We start from the raw sequence: 22137 nt of genomic DNA on the forward strand, positions 1-22137 counted from the left end.
TTAGTAAGCAGTCACTAAACACTTGCAGATTGGTAGGTGTCAATTCAAGATCAAATCATATATGTTTGTGGTTATTATTGTCTTTTGTAAAGCAGAGATCAAGTCAAATTAAAATCTGAAGAAGCCGAGTTAAAAGAAACTGATCATTGAGAAGCAAAAATTTATAAACCTTTGACCTAGACAGTTGCTAAAATACAAGGTTTCTGGTATCTTAAAAAATATACTGATGAAGTTTTATGTTGCTGATTATGATGAAGCAGTGTTAGAGTGATTTATATGAATTAGCAAGGTTTTTTTGAAAATATTCATAAAACTGGTTGTGCTTTCATCATACATATTATTGTCCTTTTTATTGGACTGTGCTTCTCATACTTCTTACATGGTTGGTACATTTGTGTTACACTTTTCCTAAATAATACACAGCTAAAGATTTCACACGTATAAAAACAGAACCTTCGTTTGATTTGAAGGATGGAATTATGGTTCTGTTGGGTGTTAACGGTGCTAAGTTTGAGTTCTGAGGTTCTTAAATTGTGAAAGGGAACATTTTTCTAACTCGTGAAAAGTAAAGAATAGATGTGTGGGCCAAATGAAACAAAATAGATGTATTTTTAGTGAAATTGTAAAGGGAAAGTTGTTAAATCCTTATATGATACACCTGACTCTAGAAATTCTAAAGAATTTAGTATGAAACTTAGTATTACTTAATTTGCATCACTGAATATAGTTAGTATATCTGTGCTGTTGAATAATAAAGTTGTTTTAGTAAACTTTAGATTTTAATCATTCACGAAAACTTTGTTTTGCAGGCTATGATATGTCTACATTTATTAGGCGGTATAGTAGGTATCTAAATGAAAAGGCAGTTTCATACAGACAAGTTGCATTCGATTTCACAAAAGTGAAGAGAGGGTGAGTTATGATTTTATCTCTGATTCAAATATCAAATACTATAAAACAGGAATTATATAATGTGAATTGCAGAACTTTGCCCAGTTTTATAGCTAAACTTTATTTTTCTTTGGAGGAATGCTATATACTTTCTGTAGTAGGATTTTTTAAAGTTCTATTTATCTTTATAACAACTTTATTGAGTTACAGTTCTCGTGATTAAAAATTCATTCTTTTAAAATTTATAATTAATTTTAGTATGTTTACAAGATTATGTGCCATAACCCTGCTGTGTGATTTTATTTCTTATAGTTTCTTTCTCCAGCCCCATCCCTTTTCCCCACCCATTCAGTTGATTATGTTCAGTTTTTCTCGTCTTGCGATTTCATAGGAATTTTAGGATTAGTATGTCAGTTTTGGTAGAAAAAAAACAGCCAAGAATTTTTATTAGTTCTTTTGGTTAGAGACAGGGCCTTGTGTTTCCCTTTTTGAATTCTCAAGAAATCTGTCTGCTTCTGCCTCCTGAGTCCTGCCTGGCCTTGCTTGTAGCCAGGCTTTTAGAAGTAGGGGTCACTGAATGTGTCGATCTGTCTGAGCATTCCTCACCACTTGTAGCACGTTTAGTTTCTAATAAACACAGGGCATCTTTCTGTTTGTTCTTTCCTTTACCGTTTGTAGCTGGTTGTGATAGCATATGCCTGTAATCCAGTGACTGAGGGGAGAGGCGGGGGGGATCACCAGTTTTCCTTACTCTTACCCCCTAACCTATCCCTAACCCACATTGGGGGCTAATGGGGGGGGGGGTAGAAATAACGTTGTCATAGTACAAGGACTTAGATGGATGCAACAGATACCATTTGCATTGTATGACTGTTCCGATGGTCTTAAATGTGCCAAAGATGCATAACTCAACTGCTCATCAGTTCTTGATCCTTAGGTTTGAAAAAGTGGTGAAGAACAATACCCAGGCTGCCATGCTCTTGGGGCAACTCATGACAAAGTTCCCTTGATGTAGTTTAAGCAGTTGGGCTGGGATTGCTTATTGGCGATCACCTACCTGTATTGCTCAGCTCTGTGCCTTATACCAAAATCTAGGCAAAACTAGGCAGAAGGCCAAGGGTCCTGTGTCACAGGAAAACCCAGGGTTTACTTTTAGCTATGCAACCACCGTTAGCAGTCTTAGCTGGGTCCTCCTTGTAGACTGCTGGGAGTTTCCTTTGTTCCAGGTTTCTATATGACCCTGAAAATGCCTCCCCCCACTTCTAGTCATCTCTTTCAGTATTCTCCCCTCCATTCACCACACCTGATCTTCATGTTTTCATCTCTTCCTGACCCACCCAGACCACCCGTGAGATCACTTCTATTTCACCTTCCCTGGGAGATCCAAGCATACCCCCTTGGGCCCTCCTTGTTATCTAGCCTCTCTGTCTGTGATTGTAGCATGGCTATCATTTACTTTATATCTAATATCCACTTATGAGTGAGTATGTACCATGTTTGTCTTTCTGGGTCTGGGTTACCTCACTCAAGATGATTTTTTTTCTAGTTGATCCATTTGCCTTCAAATTTCATGATGTCATTGTTTCTTATAGCTAACTAGTACTCTGTTGTGTAAATGTACCACATTTTCTTATCCATTCTTCAATTGAGGGGCATCTAGGTTGGTTGTTTCCAGCTTCTGGCTATGACAAATAATGCTGCTGTGAACATAAGTGAACAACTGTTCTTGTGGTGTGGTTGAACATTTAAAGGGACAGTGAGTGTGATGCCCACAGAAATTTCTGGTGAATGCTTTTCCAGCTAAAATGCCTGCAGCTTCCACGTCTGAGAGGTCTGAATGGCTGCTGTGTGCTTCAGCTTGTTCTTGAAATTATGACTATTTAAGTAAAGTAGAATTTTGTTTGTTTTTGTCCTTTGTACATAGATTTTCTGTGTAGCTCTGGCTGTCCTGGAACTAACTCTGTAGACCAGGCTGGCCCTTGAACCCAGAGATCTACCTGCCTCTGCCTCCCAAGTGCTTGCATTAAATGTATGTGCTACCACAACCTGGCCTAAAGTAGAAATTTAAAGAAAAATGTAGGCATATGCAGGATAGTTAAAGGTGAAATCAAGTTTTGTTTTTATTTTTTTTTTAAAAAAAAGGAAAGAAAAAACCAGTTTAAGTCAAGGAGAGGTGGATTATTTTACCAAACTAGCTTGTGCAGATTTTTATGTTACATATTTAGCCACATCGTAGAAGATTGTAATAAAAGGTACCTAGGAGTCTGATTTCTTACTCTCTGCACCCTGTTCAGTAAACTGTTTTCCATGTGACTGTTCCTGAATGAGACGTTCTGAGAGTTAATGAACTGAGAGTTTCAGGTGGTAGCTGAGACACAGAAGTAGAGGGAAATTTGAAGGTACTTTGGAGTTCTCTAAAAAATTAGACTATAAGGATTGGTGGAAATCTTGCCTACCTTTGTGAAGCTGATAATTATGAATTTATGTGTCTGCCAGCTTGGCCAGTGGTGTGATTTTTAAAAAACTGATGAGTTTATTATGCATGCTAGGCTATCATGCCATCAACTGCATCCCCTGTGTGGCTTTTTATGTAGCATGTATGGGTAGTAATGAATTATTTGTTCATCCAAGGTCATGAATTTGCTGAGTGACTGCAAGGGAGAAAGGTGCAAGAAAATGAAGTATTAGCAAGAGAATGTTTGCAGTAGTGCTATTTGGTCAGAGTAGTTGTGAGGTTCAAGTTAGTCTCATAGAATGCAGTATCAGTTGAGTCCTTTCCATTTGGGAGCCAGGGGTTGGGATGATGTGAATACCGCAGGCTGCTGTAAAAGAGACTTTGAGATAAAGGAGTTGTATTGGTTGTTATTTAGATGTTAAACCAAGAAGTCTGAGACAAATTTAAGTCCCTTCAACAAGAAGGGATAAATGACAAGTTATGGTTTCTGGGAAGAGTGTTTGGTAGTTATGAAAATAAGAACAACCTACAAACAGGAATTGTGTTCTTTCAGATTCCAGCAACTGCTATCAATCAGTGTGGTACCTAAGAGAAAACAGTATTGAACATTTGATGGACACATTAGTGAAACTAGCCATGGTGAAACTGATCAACAGCTGGCTGAGGCAGTCCAGTGTTTGTTTCATTAAACTCTTTCGCATTTTGTAACTTGTTGACATTATTCTTAGTAGGGCTTTGTTTAGAGTGACTTGATAAAAAAATACTTTTGTAGAACTGATTTCTTTGTAATTTTCTTTGAAAAGACTTCAGTGTTTGACTCGTGAACAATGCTCCTTCCCTCCCTGGTACTGGGGATTCTCTTTAGGAGCTGGCATGTGCTAGGCAAGCACTCTGCTGCTGAGTTACATGGTCAGAATCCTTTTTCCATAATTTCACCTATTCTCACTGTTGTGTGAATACTGTTACACACATGTGCCCTGGTGTGTGGAGGTCAGAAGACAGCTGTTAGGAGTTGGTCCTGGGCCTACACCTGAGTCTCTAGGGAGGGAACTTGGGTCCTGAGACTTAGAAATGTGCTTTAAACTCACTTCACCAGCTGCCAGATGCCAGAAGTTTTAAAGTTCTTCTGCAACAGACTGCCCTGGAGGTTGTGATACTCCTGTCCTGTCTGTTTATGAACTGAGATTACAAACCTGGCTATGAATCAGTTAGATAGAATCAACTCATGACTCTATAGCACTTAACTGTTTAGTGTGTTCTGGCAGTAGTTTCTTTTGCTTTTAAAGAAGTATAAATCTGCCTTTACATGTAATGATGAGTGAGGTTCCTGCCATTCTTGTGCTAACTACACAATCTGCCTGGCTGTATAATGTAAACCTTCACTTTCATTTAAAATAATATTTTATGTGAATGAGTATTTTGCCTATATGTGTGTACACTATTTTTTCTTTTTTCTAATGCCCACAGAGACCAGAAGAGGGGTTTGGATCACGTAGATCTGGTACAATGTATGGTTGTGAGCTGCCATGTGGGTGCTAAGAGTAGGCCCCTAGAAGACCAACTACCTGTGCACTTAACCTACTGAGCCACCTCTTTACACACACAGCTGTAGCACTAGTTTCCAGCTGTTGGTTTTACATTTCCTTTTATATAATCCTTACTTGAGATATAGAGTTCAACAATAACTTAAGAGTATATGCTATTTCATCACAGTCTTGTTATTTAAATAGAGAGCCAAATGGGAGATTTAATGATGAATTATTTTGGTTTATTTTCTTAATAGGGCTGATGGAGTTATGAGAACAATGAACACGGAAAAACTCTTAAAAACTGTACCAATTATCCAAAACCAAATGGATGCACTTCTCGATTTTAATGTAAGTTCATACGCTTTTGTAATTCAAAATTACTAAAAATTAGATAGTCATAACTAGTTAGTTAGATAATCATAACTTTATCCCCAAGTCTTCATAATTTTTTACTATGCTGTAATAGTGTTTGGCTAGTGCTCAGGGCTTTCTTTGGTGCTAGAATTTTAGTTTATACAGACTAAAATAAGACTGGGGCATGGCCTCCTTGACTATTCACCTGGACGCTGAAGTACAAAGTGCGCCGTCTCTTCTCTCCGCCTCCCTTGTTCCCTTTTTCTCATTTGACTTGTTTTGGATCCGATCTCCATCCGTCATTCAAGCAGATAATCCTGATTTATAAGTTTCGCCCTAAATAAATAACTATCCGTCTCTCAGTTCTGAGCCAGTGTGAGATTTCCTTTAAGCGCCCGATATCTCTGCCTTCAAACAAGTGATGGGTAAAGTGCTTTATTAAAATTCTTTACAGGAACTTTAGATTTTAAAAATGTAAGGACAGCCTTTTCAATATTTACCTTTTGTTTGGTAGGACTTAAAGCATGACAACTACTTAGAAATAAAAGGAGATTTCAAATTTCATTTATGATAGATTCCTATGATTTGGATAGTGACTGGCATTGTATTCCCTATAAGGTTTTTTTTGTGTTTTTGTTTTGTTTTGTGTTTTGTTTGTTTGTTTTTTAAGACAGGGTTCCCTGTAAGTTTTAAGTGTTGTTATTAGGTAGTGAGTGTTGACTAAACTAAATGTTCAGCAAACTACTCATGTGTTTGTTTCATAGACTAGAAAGTGTCACTATATAATAACTAGTGACTTGAGAATAATTTTATCATCTTTTCATTTTTATATAGTTGAAAAGGTTTTGTTATGTAACATTTGGAATTTTTTTTTTTTTTTTTGGTTTTTTTGAGACAGGGTTTCTCTGCAGCTTTGGAGCCTGTCCTGGAACTAGCTCTTGTAGACCAGGCTGGTCTCGAACTCACAGAGATCCGCCTGCCTCTGCCTCCTGAGTGCTGGGATTAAAGGCGTGCGCCACCACCGCCCGGCCAACATTTGGAAATTTTATGAAATTAAAATTTCAGTGTTCACAATAGCACTAGTGACCTATACTCACAGATTCTTGATTGGTTTGCATACTGCTTGTGCTGGGTTAGCTACAGAAGAGAACATAATTCCCAGAGCCTAAAATCTTTCCTTTCATAAAATGGAAGAAAAGCTCTTGCTTGAAGACTGTGGCTCTGGAAGACACAGGAAACTGCTGCTTAGAGAACATTATTTTGGTTTATATAGAGACTCAGAAGGTCTAACCACGTATATTTCACTTAATACATAGTTTGGTCTTTCTATGAAATTATTTACTTGTTTTAGCGTCTGTGTTATACTTTATTGTATAGAAAATTTTACTTGCTCTTACAGGTTTTTAGTGCACACTTTGTAAACCTCTAGCATTATAATAAAGTTATATAAGAGGCTTGAGATGTAGGTGAGTGATTTTAAGAGTTGAGGTAAATGGCCTTTTCACTCTAAGTCAATTCTGAACTACACTGAATGTTCAGAAGTTGCTGTTTGTTTGCTTTCTTATTAATTTTTTACTTAGAGTTTTACAATATTTGCCTATAATTTTGATTTCTCACAATTATGTATTGGAAAACTTATGTGTAATGTATATTTTAGGCAAAATATGTTCTCTTTTTCTAATAAGCTGATGTGTTTTAATTTATTGTCTTACTAGTGAGGAATCATTTTGTTAGTGTCATTTAAAATAGGAGATAAACTGATTTTACTTTCCATTCCCCCAGGTTAATAGTAATGAGCTCACAAATGGGGTGATAAACGCTGCCTTCATGCTCCTCTTCAAAGACGCCATTAGACTCTTTGCAGCATATAATGAAGGAATCATTAATTTATTGGGTAAATACTGCGATGCCTTAGATAACCGCGTGCACCAACAATATTGTAGTTGCTTACACTGTTGTGAAGTCCATTGTGACACATGTCAAATATGTGTTTAGAGAAAAGGTTTATTCCTGAACATAAGTCTTTACATGTATATCCACATAAGTGGATAAATTCTCATTTTTATAACCAGAATATTCAGCTATTAGTTTAACTTTTTTATATATAATTGTAATTTTTTGGACTGTTTCATTTCTTTTTAGAAATATTTAAATCTGTGAAGTTAGATTAGGCATGATAGTACATTTTATGTTATGTATACTTAAATGGAAAAGCCTCTTATTTCTTTGTTTCAGAAAAAGTATATTGCCTTAATATTTATTCTACAGTGAACCTTCTAAAACTAGTATGTGTGTATATATTTTCCCCTAAATTTGAGGGGATTAATTCCAGGATTTCTTGGATGTTAATAAATTATGTTTTATCTTTGAGCTGTATCCCTAGTCCCTAAACTTAAATTTGAAATTAATAATAATTATTTTTAAGCCAGGCAACATTTTTTTGGGGGGGTTACTTTTTACTTTGGGGTATTTTGGGAATTTATGATGTTTTCTTACATAGCAGCATGTATTTGAAATAGTTAATTTTGCATAGAAAGGTACCTTTTAAATAATCTTTATTAATGAATACTTTTGTTTCCATTAATATCAAAAATCCATTAATATGCGGTTATTAAAATTATATGCTATTATTAATTATAATTAACACTATAATATTAGCAATGCATTAGTAATTATTAATATCGATTAATCTCTATGTGTATATGACACCTGTGTGTTCAGGTGCTTGTGGAGGCCAGATGGATCCCTTGGAGCTGGAGTTGCACACAGCTGTGAGCTGGTTGACATGGGTGCCAGGGACAGAATTCTGTTAAGAGACAAGCAAATGCTTTTAACCTAGGAACTACTTCTCCAGCCCCTCTTTTATTTTTTAAATTGAGGTTTTAATGGAGTAGAAAAGGAATGGCAAAAAGTCCCAAGGTATTAAGTATCAGATGCCTAGGATTTTTATTCCAGTATGCCCCCGCTCCTTAGAAAGTGTATTGAAATGTGGTTTCCATAGACTAGGACAACATTACTATATGGAGGGGTAATTTAATCCAAGAGGACAGGTAAGTTATACTTACTTTTTCATGCAAAGCTGTGGAAGTCATAGTCATTGACTTCATGATTGGTAAATGTGAAGCTCTGTATTGCTGTGTACAGATGAAATTTATGGGAGCTTTTGAAGTGACATTGGGTGAAGTTGCCATCCTAGAATGTTAGTACTGGTATGTTATTAGTAAAATATTTAGAAATAGATTTTAGTGTTTTAAGTGGAATAACACGAGTTTACACATAAATATCCCATTGCAGTCCTGTGAACAGTCATGTGAGCATGCTCCAGTCAGTTCTCAATCGCTGACGTCCTAACCCTCCTAGTGCATTGCTTCTAACTTGCTTGCGTGTTCAAGCTAATCTAGCATTAAGATTGTTGTAGGATAAGTCCTTTGAGAGAATTAGAATCTTTCTGGAGACGCGGCCTAATCGTTTTTCTTTTTAAGTAAACTTTAAGAGTACTCTGTTATTTCTTTGGGCAGAAAAATATTTTGATATGAAAAAGAACCAGTGCAAAGAAGGTCTTGACATCTATAAGAAGTTCCTGACTAGAATGACAAGAATCTCAGAGTTTCTGAAGGTTGCAGAGGTAAGTTTTATTGAAAGGCCTTATACTTTTGTTTATATGTATGGATTTTGAAGAAATTCTTGTCCAAATGAAGCAAATATTTAAATATTCTTGTATGTTATATATATATATGTATATATATATGTATAGTAGTAATACGTATGTGACATAATATTGAATAATGCACACGCTGTATATTTAATTTTTAAGTACGATATTGAAAAGTGTATACATCTCTACAGAATATGTACACTGGTGACCGTGATGTCTGTGTTTAGAAGTAACCATTTATTTTTGAAGGCTTACTGTGTGAAGGTGGTGGAAAAGGCCTAGTGTCTGTCTAAATTCTTTTTCCTTCAGACAGGCCTGCAATTGGGTCACATAATTCAGTGTTTTTGTTCTCCTACATAAGTGAATTTTGTACTTAGTTACTGAGTATGAAAAGGTTATATGATAATCTAATTTTATAACTCTCTCAAAATAATTATTATGAAGTTGACCCAAAAGGCAGTTCTAATGTTTACAGGCATCCTTTTTTATCCTAGCAGAGACAACTTATAAAGATTCCCCCTTTTTACCCTCTTATTCATCACTGCCAGAAACGCCCCTTTGATCACTTATTTCAGTTACCGAGTTAGTGGCTCTAGGCACTGTCACCCTTGTGATATTTTATTCTTTTCCTTTTCTTCCAAAGCCAGGGTTTCTCTGTGTAGCCCTGGCTCTCTCAGAACTCTCTCTGTAGAGCAGGCTGACCTCAAACTCCCAGAGACCCATCTGCCTCTGCTTCCCTAGTGCAAGAATTAAAGATGTGTGATACCACTGCCTGGCATGATATTTTGTTCTTTAGCAAATGAGGTGACCTTTTTTTATGATGCCTGTAGACACTTGCTTTGATTCAGACAGGTCTTTCAGGGAGAAATCTGACCTCTGCCCCTAGTCCCTTATACCAGCTGCGTATTAAACTGTGAAGAGACAGGGTTTATGATGCTATGGTTCCAGTAAAGTTTGCAAGTCAGTTTTAGTTTGTTGACTTCCCTTTCTGGTCTCTTGCATTTTTTGTTTTGGTAGTTAGGGTTACTGCTGTAATGTAAAGCCCTTCCTTTCTCCAGGTTGCAGGTTTGTCTGTACCTGTGATCTAAGATGAAAGAGTCTGTTGCACAGTGTTGTTATGAGACTGTCTTTGGGCTTGCAGTGTCATTAGGAGACTTCAGTTTTTCAAGTAAAGGCAACAGTAATCTCTTGGGATGTGTTCCAAGGGAACAGTTGTTCAAGTCTGAGTGATGAGCTCTTAATATCTAAATAGGATTGGATTAGATTTTCTACTGATTTTATTCTGAGACTCTTGAAAGTTGAGAAAAAGAGGAGGAAAGAAAATAAGACATAGTCAGGGAGAAATACAGGTTTCTAATTTGAGTCCTAACTAAATAGGAAGGAAGGTTGTTTTGTTTTGTTGTAATTGTTTATGCAGGTAGTTATCTAATGCCTGAACACCTTGAAAAATACAGTGAGGCTTTGTGGAGAGAGTTACTTCCTGGTTAAATTATCACTTGACATTCATGAGAAATCTGAGTACCACAAACAGACTTTTAAAAACTGTATTTTACTTATGTGTGTAGGCACTTGAGTGCCATGGCATTTGTGTTGAGGTCAGAGGACAACTCGTGAGAGTCAGTTCTTTGCCATGTGATTCCAGGGATGATTCAGGCTTTGCAACAAGTGCCTCTCTGCTTAGCCGTCTCACTGGCTCCCAAATAATAGGTTCTGAAAGTATTTTCTGTGATGACTGTCAGGGAAAGCTTTTTTTTTTTTTTTTTTATGAAAAAAGATAGAAAATTAATTTAAGGCAAGTTGGTGTCTTTAGATATTATGCTTCTTTTTTATGTCCCAGGGAGCCGTTGAAAGTCATTCTCATTTCTCCCAGTGCTTCTGTAAGGCATGTTGAAGAGGTGATGTTCATATTGCTATTATTCCACATGTTAAATACAGCATTTTTTCTTGCAGCAAGTTGGAATTGACAGAGGAGATATTCCAGATCTGTCCCAGGTGAGTCGATGTTGTGTGCACTGCAGTGCCGAGAGAAGGGCTCATTTCTCTCACGAGGAGAATGGTTTTTCCTTACAGCTTTTTAACATTGTATTTCTGGAGAGTTAACTTTATGACACATGCAATGAATGATGAACTCATTTCTTACTATGGTGGGCCTGTCTGTCCACTGCTGTACTGTAACAGCTGCACAGTGGAAAACCCCACCTGAGCGTGGGTAATGAGTGACCTGTGAAAACTGCACCTGTGGTATGTGTTTCTACCCAGCTTGCAGGCAGGTTCACTTAGAGACTCTTCCTAACAGACAGTCACTAGCCAAGGGAGGGGCTTGTGGATCGTCTCACATTCAGAGGTCTTGTAGGCTTCCCTTCTCCCTTCAGGAGGGAATTGTTTAGTTTTTAAGATAGACATACACAATTTCTAAATATACACAAACTTATAATCTAGATTCCACATACGGCAGAAAACAGTATTTGTCTTTTCTGAGTCTGACTTCTTTAACTTGCTGGTTTGGCTTCCATCCATTTCTCTGACAGTGTTAGGATGTCATTTCACTACAGTGAATAAAAATTCACTATGCATTTCCACTACATTTTTATTTATCCATTCATGCATTGACGGGCAGCAGCTAGTCTGGTGCCGTATCATAGTTATTGTGAGCAGTTAAGAATGTTCAAGTATCTCTGGTATGTCCTGGTAAATGACCAGGAGTTTTACAGCTGGGTCATTTGCTATTTTTATTTTTCTTTTTAAATTTTTTTTGTTTTATTCATGTGTCTTTGTGAGTGTATGCCGTGTGTGTGTAGGTGCCCAGGGAGACCAGAAAAGGGCATTGAATCCTCTGGAGTTGAGGTTAAAGTTGATTGTAAGCCATCCTGCATGGGTGCTGGGAAACAAACTTAAGGTCCTCTGGAAAGAGCAGCAAGTGCTTTTAATTGCTGAGCCTTATCTGACCCTCACCCCCACCCCACCCAGTGTATGTGTAATTTTATGTGTGTAGCATTTGTGACTTCAGGCAAACATGACAACACACATGTGTGGACGTAAGGACTACATTTGGAAGTCTGTTCTCATATTTTCACTGTGTGGGTCCAGAAGTTGTACTATGGTTGTCAGGCTTGGCAGCAAGTGTCTTTACCCACTGCTGAAGAATCATCTTGCCAGCCCTGAAACTCATTATTTTATATGCATAGTAAAATAAGTATGTGCTCCATTCTCAATACGGTTTTACTAAAATTTTACATATATTAAATATTTCAAAATCTTGGGATTCTTACACAATTCTTAGATTTCATGCTTATCTTTTGTTTTTACAGTTTTGGTGATGCTTGTTAGTAATTTCAAGTAGTTTATGTTCCACTAGTAATAATAACAATAAAAGATTATAATGTATTTTTGGTAGCTAAAAAAATGCCACTAGTAATTAGTACATGAGGTATATATTTGGTTTTTTTTTGTTCTTATGTTAGATGACATTTGATTTAATTTGTAAAATGTTGTAATAGTTATGAATTTCTAATGTTTGTGTAATTTCAGGCTCCCAGCAGTCTTCTTGATGCTTTAGAACAACATTTAGCTTCTTTGGAAGGGAAGAAAATCAAAGATTCCACAGCTGCAAGCAGGTACCTTGTTTTTTTGAAGGGTAAAATGGGTCTTTTTTTTTTTTTTTAAGGAATAGATTAAATCAGCTCAAGTTCCTCATTGTATGGTTTCTCTATCCTGACTTAGTTATCTAGAAGATTATGTTTAATTAGAGGACTCCCTGGGGGTTAATGTATTTACTTCCTGCTGTCAGTGAGTGTTGACATATTTGAAGGTAATGACAGTGAGGTTTGTTCAGAATTGTGGTTTCAGTATTAAAACTCACCATAAATAGCATGCTTCAAAATCAAAAGGTAATTTTGTATTAATTTTGCTCAATTCTTACACTGTCCCTCTTGTGGATTCAGTAGGAATACCTGGATTCAGGCCTGGGATGTCTGACATCTTATTTCATTTTTATACCTTTTGATAGGATTCATTGTTGTCAAGTTCTATTTTAATTAAGTCAAGTCTTAATTTCCCACTTTACTCATTTCCCAGTTTACCTTGCAAATTAAAAATAATAGAAATTATCTCATAATGATCCACTAATAGAATTTTTTTAGTCAGGTGTAGTAATTGCTTGAATAATTATCTTGTTTTCTTATGAAGATTTTAGCTTTTTATTTAAAAGAATATATAAAATATATTAGTGAGACTTTTTCTTTGGTTCCTTTTGGTTTTTAGTTTATATTTTGGTGATTTCTTCTCTTTTTAGTAATAAAATTTAAGCAATGTTAGGTACAGTGGCTCATACCTATAATCCCAGAACTTGGAAAGCTGAGGCAGGAGGAAGGCAAGTGTGAGTTTAGCTTGGTCTCTATATTGAGGAAGGTCAGCCTGAAAGGCTCATCCGCTTCTGTGCCCCATCAAACCCCCCCCCCCCAATTCCAAAGGGAAAAATTCAATAGTGATTTTTTAAATAATATTTTGTGCAAGATTTTGATTTTATAGTAGGCTTTTAGAAGTACTGTAATCATCAAGATGTTAGAGACCAGTTGGTTATAGGAAAGAAATAAAAAAAAAAAAAATCTACTCATGTGGTTTAGGTATACCAATGTCTCTCAGATATTTATCATGACACCATTGGCTTATTTTTGCCATAATTATGCGACTCATCTATTGCCTTCTCATTAACTCATGTACGATACTGATTTTACATCAGTTAGATTAGCTTTTGCCACCTTACGGTTTTACAACAGCAATTAGTAGTGTGTGCATTGTGGGAAAAGGAAAAGTAATTAAGGCCAAGTGTAGTTCTTTATCCTAGAATTTAATGGTATCTGGTATGAATAAATCTTTATGAAGGGGAAAGGCAATGGCTAGTGAGAGGTAGTTAATGTGTATGTGTAATAGGTTTGAAAAGAAAATTCTGACTGGCACATAGAAAGGAAGTGTCACAGAGACTCATGACTGAATTGAACTCAGTATTCCTTCCCAAGGAACTTGACAGCTCCCGGGAGTCGCTTTTAGGAGTGCTGTTGTGGGAAACAGGCCTGGACATGCACGACTTGCTCTGGTGCTCAAGCTCTGCTTTTCTTGTGTAGAACTGTCGAAAGCAGGGTATTGACGCTGTAGGAGCTGTCTCAGGGACACTGGATCGTCGTCGTTGCTGTCTTTCTGTGAGGACTCCTATTCCTATTGCTTTCTTGTCTTCAGAGAGGCAATGTGTTCCTGTGTTGTAAATTTTTTCTCGAGTTGGACACTTCTAGAAGCTATGAATTTGTGAATCAGTCAACAGTGTTAAAATGGTTGGAATTTTCTAGGTTGCTGGTCAGAAGATTCCATCCGAAGCACTAGCTTTAAGTCTGTCAAAAGCAGGGCCACCTGCTTTTTTTATGTTCTAGATATGAATTGTTTACTTTTATTCTCTTACCCAGGGCTACAACACTTTCCAATGCAGTCTCTTCTTTGGCAAGCACTGGCCTTTCTCTGACCAAAGTGGATGAAAGGGAAAAGCAGGCAGCACTAGAGGAAGAACAGGCTCGCTTAAAAGCACTTAAGGTAAGTATGGGCTTTCTCTTCTGAAGAACAAGTAGAGAGGATCATTATGTAAATAAACCTCTAGCCAGACTTAAGTTTTTAATTGTGTAGCAATCCTACAGGCTGAAACTCAGTTTCATTTTTTGTCACATAGAATGCTTGGTGAAAAGTCAGGAGTACCTTGCAGCTATTAAAGCAGAATTAGGAATTTTTTTTTTTTCAGAGTCTGAACCAGCAGGTTTAGTTTTAGGTTCCTTATGCTAAGTTCCTTTCTTAACAGGAGCAGCGTCTAAAAGAACTTGCGAAGAAACCGCACACCTCTCTAACAACTGCAGCCTCTCCGGTGTCCACCTCAGCAGGGGGCGTAATGACTGCACCAGCCATTGACATGTTTTCTACCCCTAGTTCTTCTAACAGGTACAGCGGGGACAAGGGCTGTCTCTGGATACTCAGTCTAAGTGTCTTCAATGCATGCTTTCCAGTTGCTGTGAGTTTGCTCTATGATATTGTAATCACAAATGGATACGACAGGTGTAATAGCAGTGCAGTGGTATACTACTTAAAGTGATATGGTTATATTTATATGTCTAGGAAATGGAATGTGGCTAAATTACTAATGTTTAATTGGAATATGCTACAAGAGAATGGGTGTTTTCTTAGAAAAGACATCGAGTCTTTCCAGAGAAGCCATTGTTACTCAAATTCGATAGAAACTTAAGACATTGTGTTCAAATATTTTTCTGGACCTCTGTATAATTATGTTAAATGGGAGCATGCAACTGTTACCTTTCTAGAATTATTGTTCTTCTCAGGTTTGCATTGAACCTTTTCACTTTTAATTTTTTGGGGGGGTGGAGTACAGGAGACCAACTAATTTAGCAGAGTTCATCTAGAAATAAAACTACTTTCTACAATATTTTCCTAGCACATCTAAGCTGCCAAATGACCTGCTTGACCTGCAGCAGCCGACCTTTCACCCATCTGTCCATGCCATGTCAGCCGCTCCTCAGGTAGCAAGCACATGGGGAGGTAAGCTTTCATTCTGTGTAAATGCGGTGTAGGCATCTGCCTCTCCATTAAGTAGCAGAGGCTTTGATTGCACTTGGTACATGGGAACTTGAGAATACTAAGATGGCAGTAGACTAATTTTTATCTCCTGAAGACAGTTTATTATGTATGAAGTATTAGAATTCATAGCTAATTATGAAATAAGGTTCAGAGGGAGGGTGAAGTTAAATATAAGAGGAATGATCACTTTTTGAAGTATAAGATCAGCCCTTCAGTGTGAATTTTAAATATATAGCAATTACTGCTTTTGGTGTAGAAAATATTTCCTGGTAGGTAAAATCCTTACTTTTGTGTATCTAGATGGTAAAGTTTTAGTAAAACTCAGATTGTGTTATCAACCAGCGAAGTATGTTGTAACCAGGTATCTCATGGTAATTCTCGTCCTTTCTAATTAATTATATTTTATTTAATTAAATTAATTGTGTTTCAAATGTTGCTTTAACTTAGACTTGTAAGATAATGGCAATGTTTGCTGCCCTTGAGTAGGTTTTTAGTTCCATCATCTTGAAAGCAAAGTGGTGACTATGTGTGTCTCACAGCTCAGCGAGGTGCCTGCTTTGTAGGTCGTCTCTGTGGGATGGTTTTGGTGCGTGCGCACTTGTGTGTGTGCCTGTGTGTGTGTATGCTTGCATATTATTCTATAAACAGTCATCAAAATTATTAGAAAGAAAAAGATATTTTTAGGAAGATTAATGCTAAGTAGAAATTATAAAATATTAAAATTTGCATTGGCTTTCACATAACATTTGGAGTTATTAAAATTTTACAGCATGTAAGATTTTCATATTTAATCATTTGAATTAAAAATACAGTTTCTATGCTTCCTTTCTTCCTTCCCCTCCACTTCCCCTCCAATGCTTGCCACCCCCTTTGTGGTGTAGGACTGAATATTGAATCCAGGGCTTGCCCACACTAGACAGATGATCTGGCACTGAACTATATCATAATAAGATTTTTTTTTTTTTTTTTTTTTTGGTTTTTCGAGACAGGGTTTCTCTGCAGCTTTTTTAGAGCCTCTCCTGGAACTACCTCTTGTAGACCAGGCTGGCCTCGAACTCACAGAGATCCGCCTGCCTCTGCCTCCCGAGTGCTGGGATTAAAGGCGTGCGCCACCACCGCCCGGCTAGTGAATTGATATTCTATAAGAATACTTGCTTCCTAGGATATTACTTACAATAAAAAAATTAATTTTTTTTAAAGATATTTTAATTAAACCCATTAATTTGTTATTTTCTTGTGATTTTCCAGTTTTTAACTCGTTACATGTAGGGTTAATGAATGTTTGCCTTGAATTGATTGACTAAAGGAAGTGTGCCTGTCAGAGTAAGTGGGCTAGCTGATCCTTAGAATATTGACTGTTGTTAGGTTATTGTTCATTTATGTAGTCGTTAAACTGGAAAAGGCTGGTGATTGAACATGTAGAATCATCTTGATTTTAGTTATTACAAATAAAAGTATGATGCTGTATATTTGTTATCCTTTATGGTTTTTTTCTTTTCCCTTTTAGTTAACCCTTTCAATCTTAAGGAGCTTTCCTCACTAGAACAGCTGACTTGAATGAGGCATAAGAACAGGGAAAATGTAATTCGAGAGTAACTTTAGATATAGAATTGAAGGAGAAAAAAAGCCTGTTAGTTTTATGGTGGAAACATCTGTTACCCTGTAGGAAGCCACTTCAAGACTTTTAGAGCAGTTCTCAGACACCAGGACAGTCATCTCTTTAATTGTCAGCAGGTCCCTCTTTCTCCTTAAATTTTTTCTTCCCTTTAATATTTCTGGATGTTGAACCTAAACAGGAGTTTTACAAATATTAGAATCAGTTTCTTACCTTAATGGAAATGACTTTTCTTCTGCAAATTTACTCATGCCGTACCTTTACCAAGTCTATATTTCAATGATTTGAGTAAGCAGAGTTGTGTCATCAAAACCAGTACACTCAGCCAGAGCAGGTGCAAGGTGAGTGGTATGGAAATATTTTGTGCTTAGTCTCTTATTAACTGTATGACTATTGGCTCTCTAATGTGGGAGAAGCAAGTCTAACTGTAATGGTCTGCTGCAGTAGTTATGGTGACAGTTTCCCCTTAAGGATTTCTGTATGTAAATCTAGCTCTTTCATGTTAGTGATGAAATATATTTGTGAGTAAAATTAATAATAATATAACTACTACTTTTCACTTTGCATCTTTCAACTAATCACAATACTAATTTATTTGCTTCCTTTCTTCATTTTGCTGTAATTCACTTGGACGCACAGATCCTTTCTCTGCTACTCTAGATGCTGTTGATGATGCCATTCCAAGCTTAAATCCTTTCCTCACAAAAAGTAGTGGTGATGTTCACCTTCCCATTTCTTCAGATGTATCCACTTTTACTACTAGGACACCTACTCATGAAATGTTTGTTGGTAAAGTACCATTTAACCTTTTCTTCCCAATTCATGTTTATACTAAGTTTTTTGTTTATGTACTAATTACTTTTATAGTGCTACAATAATTACTTTGGATCTTAACAACAAATTTTAAAGTAAACTGGAATGATAATGTATGTAGTAAGATTCTTAAATTGATTCCTGAAATGCTCCTAGTTGTATCTAATGTAGATTTCAGAAAACAGATTCCTTTAATTTTGAGTTTTCTTTGTTTTGTTGTCAGCTGTAGTGTAATACTCCAGCTACTAGTATCTTGTGTCGTATCCTGTTTACTAGTTCAGAGAATTGATTTAAAAGTAACATCTAAATTTTCATGTTTATGTGTACTTATGTTTTTACCTTTGTACTCTGGAAGGAGACCGTTGTCATTCTTATCATTAAAGCTATTGCATATTATAAGTTCATGTCGCCTTCAGTCGTTCATTTTCTTTCCCCTTCATAAGTCTTTGACTTTACCACTTGTCTGAAGACAAAGGGAAAATGAAAAGTATGTATTCCATTTTAGCTAATAAATTAGAGCAGTGACTCAACTAACCTGCCGTTGCAATATTAAAAGCCAAAATTTTACATGAGTTTCAGAAAATAATCTTTTACGGCATATACTAAACTTGGTGGGGGGAGGAATAGCTAGAGTCTTTGTCTAGGCCTCTTCTTTATCTGTAAAGTTAGGTATTCAAAAATAGGTAAGAATTGGCTGAAAAGACAGTTGAAAGGGTTTTGGTTGTTCTTTATTAAATTGATATAGTGGCTTTTATTAATCTTTTTAATAGGGTACCCAGAACCTTGTGTTCTTTCAAAAATTGTGTTTTAGTAAGTTTTAAGTTGAATACCTCTATCCCCATTCTTTCTCTTTCATCTTAAGTCCCTTGTTCTTGTGCCTTATTAGGATTTTTATTTTGACACCCAGGCAGAACCTAATACTACGCTTATACATCACGAGCCTTCTGTTACTGTTTACTTACTTTATTGATTTATTTGTATAGTAGGAATTTCTTTTTTTTTCCCCCTGTACAAGACAGGCTCTCACTGTGTAGCCCTGGCTGTCCTAGAAAACTCAGTATAGAGACCAGACTGTCCTCGAACAGGTCTACTTGCTTCCCAAGTACTAGGATTAAAAGCGTAGTTTACCACACCTGGCTGAGTTTTTGTAAACTTGTTAAGAATAAATAGACCCACTTCCCCGCCCCTCCCCCCAATAGTACTGGAGATTAAACCTAAGAACTTGGGCATTCTCCACAAATTCTCCTTCTGAGCTATATCCCAGTCCTTACTTACTTTTGAAGATGCGTTCTTCCCCTTCCTTTTTTTTTTTTTTTAAGCACATCATGATTTTGTAAATAGATACCTATTATGCTCTAATCTATACTCATGACTTCGACATCTTCGTGAGAGTTTATTATATTACTAGATTGCAGTTTTTTTTTCCTTTGGTCGGTCTCTCTCTCTCTCTCTCTCTCTCTCTCTCTCTCTCTCTCTCTCTCTCTCTCTCTCTCTCTTTTTCAAGACAGGGTTTCTCTGTGTAGCTTTGGAGCTTGTCCTGATACTCAATCTGTAGCCCAGACTGGACCCAAATTCAGAGATTTGACTGCCTCTGCCTCCCAAGTGTTGGGTTGCCACCAATACTGGCTGGCTGTCTTTTTTTTTAATTTCTTTTTTAATTCATGTGTATGTATCTGTGTGTCTGTACAAGTGTATGTCGTGTATATATGAGTGCCCTTAAAAGCCAGAAGAGGTCATTGGATCCTTGAGCTGGAGTTACAGGCCTCAGTGAGCCACTTGGTATGGGTGCTGGGAACTCTGGTTCTCTGGAAGAGCTGCAGATACTCTTGACTACTGCATTATCCCTTCAGCCTTGCAAATGTGTTTTTGGCTGGTGCACTACTTTATCTTGAAAGTCCAGCTAATTGTTTGTATTTATGCACACTACTTGATTCCTTTCATTTAAATTGTCATTAAAAGTATACCTACAACCCAGGAGTGGTTGGCCCTTGCCTTTAATCCTCTAATGAGTGTGTATGAGTGTGAGCATGTATCTGTGTGCAAGCACAGCACAGCTCAAATGTAGAAGTCTGAGGACACTCTGCAGTTGGTTTTCTCCTTCTACCATGTGGGTCCTGGGAATTGAACTAAAGCTTGATGCCTTTGCCCACTGAACTATGTTGTCGGTCTGTGTTTAAAGATATTTGGGCCAGGCATTGGTGGCACAAGCCTTTAATTCCAGTTAGGAATATTTTTCTGTCCCCAGTGCTTGCTGTTTTGTGCCTTTCAGTTCACTTATTATGTTCTTTCGAAATTTGCCCTAGTTGTTTGTCTGTGCATTGGTGCTGACCAATGACAGTATTCACTGGGTCTTATGAAAGGCAAGAGTGGGCTTGGCAATATGTTTATCTCAGACTGCTTGTTCATTCACTTTACTCCCTGCCTACCTTTTCCTTCAAAATGTACCTTTTGAAATAGTGCTGTTAGTTGGGCTTGTTGTTGTTTGCTTGCTCTTTGTTGAGGTAGGTTCCACAATGTGGCCAAGATTGGCCTTGGATGCTTCCTGCTGTTAGTGTCTGAAGGGGTGTTGTTTCATTTTTTACCTATGTGTGTGTGTGTGTGGGGAGGTTTGCAGGCCATTAAGTTAATGATATTTATTGAAATAGTAAAGAAAAATTTTACCTCCTGTATGTGTATGTACGTGTACATGCATGCACAGTGGTATACAGAAAAATGATTACCTTAGAAATATGTTGCTTCCCTATTTGCTATTATAAATTATTTTATGTTGCACTTTTTGTCTATGTAGGATTTTTTTAACTTGAGGTACATGTTTTGAAATACATTTTTCCTTTTTAATTTTTTTGTAGCTAATAATTTTACGAGTTCACAAATTACTCAAGGGACTTTAGGAGATGGCTCCCTTATAATAGGAAATAATAAAATTGTCCCTAGATTGCTGTAAAGGGTAGAAAAAAGGGATATTATAACAGGAGAAAATGGGAATTAGATGTAATGGCCTAGCTGTAAACTGTTGATAAATATATGACCAAAAGATTAGTGGTCCTTTAGCGAAGATTATTCCCAGAGCCCATGACGTAGTGTTACACATCTTACAGTGTGGTAGTAGCATGAACACATACACAAGCACAGACATGTTTTGCTCTTAAGCTATGATAAGAACCATTAAGCCCATGAACTGTAGAAGCTTTGTATCCATTTAAGTGTCACTGAATTACTAACCTAACTTCCTAAAATTGGGTCTTCTGTGTGTTTACATGCTGACTTGATAGACTTTAGGAAGCAAGAGACCTTAGAAGCAAGCGACTACAGCCTCCTATAAAGCGCAAGAATTTCGTTTCGTGATCCTTTCTAGACTATTTACCTAAATATATTTAGTGATTCAAAGCTCAAGTCATGTGACAGACCCAATATTTTAGGTGGTTTTCGTTCTTTTTAGCCTCTAGAATTTTACACACTTAGCTTTAGGAAAACAACCTGAGAATTGAAACTTTATGTCTGTTAACCCTGTATGGGCAGGCTCAGAGACTCAGGCTTGGCGCTCTGCTGTCATAGCACCGCTGCTTCATGATAGCACAAGAAAGAGGAAGGGTGTGTCGTTTATGGGTTTGTATTTCAGGCTAGTTTCTAGTTTCAGGCTAGTTAGCCTGTTGGCTCACACACTTGCCATTCCTGATAAAAGTGGTATGTTGAATTGAGAGAGTGGGTGGGAATTGAAAGAATATCATTTTCTTTAATGTTCCAAAAACAGTTGGGACACAAACATTTGTGAAGTTGCAACTTTTAGAATCCCACCAGTTTGCATATATTTTAAACCATGTAACATCTAGGCCAGTGATAGGCTCAGTGTGTCAAAGGTGCTTTCTGCCAAGCAGCGTGACCTGAATTTGTATCCCAGCCTCAAAGGCTGGAGGAAAGAACTAACTTTCAGAAGTTGTCTCAACTTCCACACATACACTGTGACAATGCATGCCCACATGCATATATATACACAGGCAGACACTAATAAATACATGTAATAACAATTTTCTTAAAGTGTAACTGTTGAGATAAAGTAGGAACAGAAAAAGTAGGTGAGAGAGATACAGGATACAGAGGTCATAGGCAGAGAGAAAGCAGAACCTTGATATTCTAGATGAATTTAGGTTTTAAGAAATCATCAGCCGGGCGGTGGTGGCGCACGCCTTTAATCCCAGCACTT

The 22137-nt window shown here is 37.0% G+C and overlaps 1 protein-coding gene across 12 annotated transcripts in view; it reads left to right on the forward strand.

The window, feature by feature from the left end:
* Picalm (phosphatidylinositol binding clathrin assembly protein) overlaps nucleotides 1-22137 on the forward strand; it is an 80005-nt gene that overhangs the window by 39147 nt on the left and 18721 nt on the right. For 5 of the 12 annotated variants that reach the window (XM_038313367.2, XM_038313364.2, XM_038313372.2 and 2 more), the window contains exons 4-13: nucleotides 810-912; nucleotides 5130-5223; nucleotides 7012-7123; nucleotides 8748-8854; nucleotides 10835-10876; nucleotides 12413-12498; nucleotides 14338-14461; nucleotides 14721-14857; nucleotides 15366-15469; nucleotides 17763-17912. In XM_038313367.2, the coding sequence (XP_038169295.1) occupies nucleotides 810-912; nucleotides 5130-5223; nucleotides 7012-7123; nucleotides 8748-8854; nucleotides 10835-10876; nucleotides 12413-12498; nucleotides 14338-14461; nucleotides 14721-14857; nucleotides 15366-15469; nucleotides 17763-17912 (1059 nt within the window). The remainder of the gene's footprint in view (nucleotides 1-809; nucleotides 913-5129; nucleotides 5224-7011; nucleotides 7124-8747; nucleotides 8855-10834; nucleotides 10877-12412; nucleotides 12499-14337; nucleotides 14462-14720; nucleotides 14858-15365; nucleotides 15470-17762; nucleotides 17913-22137) is intronic. The other 7 variants (XM_038313373.2, XM_038313375.2, XM_038313374.2 and 4 more) reach the window with 2 other exon arrangements.

Source organism: Arvicola amphibius, chromosome 12, assembly GCF_903992535.2.
Source record: "Arvicola amphibius chromosome 12, mArvAmp1.2, whole genome shotgun sequence".
NCBI classification, from domain to species: domain Eukaryota; kingdom Metazoa; phylum Chordata; class Mammalia; order Rodentia; family Cricetidae; genus Arvicola; species Arvicola amphibius.